Here is a 5,642-nt window from a genome sequence, read left to right on the forward strand (position 1 = left end):
CTCCCACACGCCTCCGCTCGGGTCTGAGCCCCCCTGGGCGCCGTTCCTCCTCCTGAGGCCTGTAGGGACCCACCTCCCCACACAGGAGCCCAGAGCCGCCCGGGTGCAACCCACCGGGAGCCATCGCCTGGGACAAGTCTTCCTGTCCCCGCGCCTCAGGGTCCTCATCCGTAGCGGGACCCTCCTCCTAGGAGAGGAGGGACTCTGAGCAGGACTTGGTCCCGACTGCCATGGCAACAGCCTCAGGAGTGGCGCGGGGCCACCCACTCCTTCATCCCCATCCCTGGCGGCCCCCCACTCCCTGGGCGTGGAGTCGAAAGCCCTGAGGTCCTGGTGGACCCCCTCCTGCCTCCCCCTCTCTCCACACCTTGACTTTACCTACTTTCTTCTCCCTCCCCCTGGGCCCCCACAGGCTCAAAGACCCACCACCACGCAGGCGCTCAGTGATTAAGGTGTCATTTGTGCGGGTTCCTGGGTCTTGTGTGTCTGTCCTTGTGGGACCAGCCCGGTGCCTGCCAGGCCTGATCTGTATGGGGGGAGGCGGGAGGACGGGTAGGACCAGGACGAGCAGGCTCCTTCCCCAGGTCCTCCCGTACGACTACTACGGGGCCTACGGGCACCAGGCGCACCAGGACCACGCCTACAACCGGCTGCTGGGGGCCGAGTACACCTTCGACTTCCCGCCCCACCATGAGGTGGTGAGTCGCTGTGTCCCCTCCCCACCCCCCCTCCCCACCCCCCCACCCCCCGCCCGAGTAAGAGACGGGGCTTCTGTAGCCGGCCCTCCTGGCCCGCAGAGCTGCCCAGCTCCTGGCTCCATCCCATCCTCGTTGGGGCTGACTCAGTTGCCGGGAGTCAGGTGATGTTTCCCCTCCCCCACTGCTCCCTCGTCCAGCAGCCAGGCCCAGGGCAGCAGTACCGCTCCGGGCAGCGGGCCTGGGTCTGGCTGTGTGGCCCCAGGCCGGGGCCTCGGCCTCTGAGCCTCGTCCAGAACTGGGAGCCGTGTCGGCTTTATTAGTGACGAGCCCCTCCTTCCGGGCCCAGCGCAGGGCCCCTCCCCAGAGCAGACCCTCCGGACGGCAGAGCAGAGCCGCTGGGGAGGGTCCTTGGTCCGGGCCGCTCGCTGCCCCTCGCTCCACACGAGGGCGGGGAGGCTGGTCAGACGGCACCTGGCGGCTCACTGCCCCTCGCTCGAGAGCCGGGCCCCACTCTGTGGGGTGGAGGTGACGGGTGTTCTCGGGGGCGGCCAGTGCAGGACGCACCAGGCCGGCTTCTTCGCCACGTTGTAAAGTCACGAAGCGGAACGTCGCCGTGTCCACACACGTGGCTGACGGGAGAGGCGGGCTGACGCCCGTGGGTGCCTCTGGGCAGGAGTGGAGCCACGGCCCGAGCTCGGGGTCCCAGCGCCCGGGGAGGCCCGGGTAGCACCCCGAGGGACGCAGCGCTGAGGGTCACGCTGCACAGCCCGCTTCCTGGGCCGGCCACCTGCGCAGACACGGGGCCTCACTCAGGAGCGCCTGGGCGGGGGAACTCCGTGCTCGCGCCTCGAAACTCCTCCTACTTTTTTGTTAATCCTCACCCGAGGCTTTTTAGAGAGAGTGGAGGAGACAGGGCAAGACAGAAACATCGATGTGAGAGAAACACATCAATGGGTTGCCTCCTGCACGTGTCCTGACCAAGGCCCGGGCCAGGGAGGAGCCTCAACCAAGGTACGTGCCCTTGCCCGGAATCGAACCCGAGACCCTTCGTCTGCAGGCCGATGCTCTATCCACTGAGCCAAACCAGCTAGGGCGACACTCCTACTTTTGAACAAGGACCCACACTTTGGTTTTGTTTGCACTGGGCCTCAAAAATCAGCAGCCATCCCCAAGGGAAGGGACCAGCACCCCACCATTGCCCCGGAGCTGCTTCCATGGGGGTCCCATGAAGCCGGGGGTGGGAGGCGCTGCATTAAACCTCAGGGTCCCCGGGCCGCCTCTTGGGGAGCGAGTGGGGCTCCGTCTGGCGCCTCTGCACCCGCAGCGTCTAAGGCTGTGACGCTCCGCTGTGAGAGCTCGGAGGGGGTGCCAACTTGGCTTCCCGCTGCCTCCAGCCCATGGACGCGCCCGAACTTGTTCTCAGCGTTGGCACTTCCCGGGCGGGGAGACGTGAATCAGCCAGGAAGCTGCTTCGGCTTCTGGTCCGGGCCCAGCAGCGTAGGAGAGGTGCCGCGGGGGGAGGGGCTGCGGGAAGGGCTGCGTGTCTGGTGTCTGCAGGGGGTGGAGCTTTCCACTCGATCCTGAACAAGGTTCCATGACGTGGATGGACCAGGTTTTATTTACCCATCCAGCCGTGGGGCTCATTCCAGTTGTCTCCACGTTTTGGCTGCTGTGACCACGTGCTCACAAGTCTGCGTGTGGACGGACGTGTTCACCTCTCCTGGGGAGAGGGACACCCCGCAGTGGAGTCACTGGGTCGCGCAGGAACTCTGTGTTTAATGTTTCGGGCAACCCCCGGCTGTTTTCAAGGCGACCACTCCCCTTTCCACCCGCTGGCCACGTGGGCCCCACGCCCGCCCAGCCCTGTCTTGTCTGATTCCAGCCATCTCGGCTGGGGGGGGGGGGGGTAGGCAGCAGCCTGCAGATCTGAGCTGCGTTTCCCCGATGCCTGATGCTGTGGGCATCTTTGCACGTGCTTGTTGGCCATCTGTATACCTTCCTGGGAGAAATGCCTAGTCAGACCCTCTGCTCATCTTTAAATTGTGTCGTTTACCTTTTTTGAGTTATGAGGATTCTTTATAGATTCTGGATACAAATCCCAGATCAGATAAAAGACTTGCAGGCACCCCCCACTCTGTGGGTTGTCGTTTCATTTCTTGGTGGCGTTGTTGGCGGCAGAGAAGTTCTTGATTCGGATGAGTTACGGCTGACGTCTTTCTCGTCTGTCCCTTCTGCTTTGGGTGTTGTGTTTAGGAAAACGTTCCCTAACCCAAGTTCACATAGACTTACTCCTAGGTTTCTCCTAGGAGTGTCACAGTCTTAGCTCTTACACTTGGGTCTGGGATCCATTCTGATTACGTTTTGTTTGTGGACGGTGTGAGGTAGGGGGTCCAACTTCATTCTTCTGTGTGTGGACAGCCAGTACCACTGGGTGAAGAGTATTCTTTCCCCCACTGAATTGCCTGGGGCCACCCTTGTTGAAAATCATAAATGTGAGGGTTTATTTCTGGACCCTCAATTCTACTCTGTTGATCTATGTGTTGATCCATAGGTTACACCACCCTGTCTCAATGACAGTAGCTTTGTAGTAAGTTTCTGATAAGTTTTCAAGTCAAGAAGTATGAGTCCTCCAGCTTTGTTCTTCTTTTTCAATATATATATATATTTTTAATTTCAGAGAGGAAGGGAGAGGGAAAGAGAGATAGAAACATCAACGATGAGAGAGTATCATTGATCGGTTGCCTCCTGCACACCCCCTACTGGGGACCGAGCATGTGCTCTTGACCAGAATTGAACCCGGGACCTTCCAGTCCGCAGTCCAATGCTCTATCCACTGAGCCAAACCAGCTAGGGCTCAAAATTGTCTTGAATATTCTGGGTCCCTCGAATTTTCATATGAATTTTGGAATCAGCTTGTCAGTTTCTGCCACGGGTCGGCTGAGATGTTGGTAGGGATGGTGTTGAACAGTAGGTCCACTTGGGGAGTGTTTTCCCCTTGGCAACAGTAAGTCTTTCGTAAACATGGATGTCTTCCCACTTGCTCAGGTCTTCTTTGATGTATTTCAAAAATAGTTTGTCGTTTTTAATTCCAATTTTGCACTTTTGTTACATTTACTCGTAGGCATTTTAAGACTCTTTCATACATGGCAGGTTTATTGTCACTCCGCTCAATGTCTTCTAAGTCCCCTTGCGGTTTTTCCTGATCTGCTGGCTGTTGTTCCGTTTCACTGCTCTGAGAGTTTTCCAGTGTCCTGCTAGATTCCCAGTGTAATTCCATTGTGGTCGAAGAACATGCTTTGTATGACTTTAATCCAGTGGTTCTCAACCTTCTGGCCCTTTCAATACAGTTCCTCATGTTGTGACCCAACCATAAAATTATTTTCGTTGCTACTTCATAGCTGTAATGTTGCTACTGTTATGAATCGTAATGTAAATATCTGATATGCAGGATGGTCTGAGGCAACCCCTGTGAAAGGGTCGTTCGACCACCAAAGGGGTCGTGACCCACAGGTTGAGAACCACTGCTTTAATCCTTTTGAAAGTATTAGGTTTGCTTTTATGGCTGATGATCTATCCTGGGTGTGTCCCTGTGTCTGAGATGTCACGGTGTTTCTGAGCTGGAGGGGACGGAGGGGAGGCTCAGAGCGGGTGGCAGCAGAGAGCCCCAGTGCCCGTGATCCTGGTGGGCGGGAGGGGGCACGTCTCAGAGCCCCTAGCACCCACCCTGGCCCTTGCAGATCAGGCAGGAGTGCCTGGCCTGCAGAGGCGCGGCGGCCGTGTTCGACATGTCCTACTTCGGCAAGTTCTACCTGGTGGGCGCGGACGCGAGGAAGGCTGCCGACTGGCTGTTCTCTGCCGACGTCAGCCGACCCCCAGGTACGAGGCCAGGGCGGGTCATGTTCCTGTCAGGCTTCAGCTCCAGGCAGAACTCCTGGCACAGCTCTGGGCACTGGCACGAGGTGGCACCTCTGGGTTCCTCCAGCACATGCTCTGCCCCTCGGCCTGGCCTGGGCCCCTGTCCAGATCCCTGTGCCCTTACCACCAATCCCAGGCCCCAGGGCTGTGGGCCTCCCTCATCCCCCCCTCCCCCCTTCCTTCCCCACCCCCATCCCTTGCTGCCCCGGTACTTTGTTCTAGAAAGGATTTGAGGCCCCCAGTAAATGTCTCCTGGCACTGGGGGGCCCCCACGCACCCCCAGGAGTGCTTGCCCCAGATAGGGTTCCAGATTAAATAAACACTCGTGCTCAGTTAAATGTGAATTTCAGATAAAGAATGGGTAATTTCCTAATGAGTGTCATGTAACATTTGGGATAGTCATCTCCTGTTTTGTCACCCACACACCATCTTACCCACCCAGCCACCCCCCCAAGCCTCACGCATCCTCTGCATCCGTCCCCAGGGCGGCTGTGCCCCTGCACGGCCTCAATGACTGCCTTTCAGTTTGGAGGCGAGAGGCCCCAGCAGGGGTCACCAGGGCCACGCTGCCCTGACGCTCAGGAGGACCCTTCTGCCTCTGTCCCGGCTTCTGGCTGCAGCTTCCCTCCTCCGAGGCCACAGGGCCTCCTCCCTGCATTTCCTCTTCCGATGAGGACACCAGCCATGTTGGGTTAGAACCCGCGCTCATGACCTGCCTTTATGTGATTACGTCTTCCAAGGCCTGTTTCCAAACAAGGCCACGCTCACCGACACTGGGGGAGGGGGACTCCAACACACCTTTCGGGGACACAATTCCACCCATAACACCATCTCTCCAGCCAACCCGCAACCCACCTACGCTCCCCACCTCCATTTACGTCCCTCAGTGCTCCCATGAGTCCACTCACCAGTCATCCTGCCGCACCATCGGCCTGCCTACCACCCCTTCTCCCACCCCACCCCCTCCCTCCCACCACCTCCCTCCTTCCCATCAATAACTTGCGCCCCACCCAATCCCACCTGGCCCTC

At 58.8% G+C, this 5,642-nt stretch overlaps 1 protein-coding gene across 1 annotated transcript in view; it reads left to right on the plus strand.

Moving 5' to 3' along the window:
• Nucleotides 1–584: 584 nt before the first annotated feature.
• Nucleotides 585–5,642, plus strand: part of LOC102431892 (sarcosine dehydrogenase, mitochondrial-like) — a gene marked incomplete at both ends in the record, with an annotated part of 13,771 nt that continues 8,713 nt past the window's right edge. Inside the window, 2 exons of the mRNA XM_006108729.3 lie at nt 585–698; nt 4,436–4,574. Coding sequence (XP_006108791.2) covers nt 585–698; nt 4,436–4,574 — 253 coding nt within the window. The remainder of the gene's footprint in view (nt 699–4,435; nt 4,575–5,642) is intronic.

The sequence above is a fragment of the Myotis lucifugus genome, unplaced genomic scaffold, assembly GCF_000147115.1.
Source record: "Myotis lucifugus unplaced genomic scaffold, Myoluc2.0 scaffold_3291, whole genome shotgun sequence".
Taxonomy (NCBI): Eukaryota; Metazoa; Chordata; class Mammalia; order Chiroptera; family Vespertilionidae; genus Myotis; species Myotis lucifugus.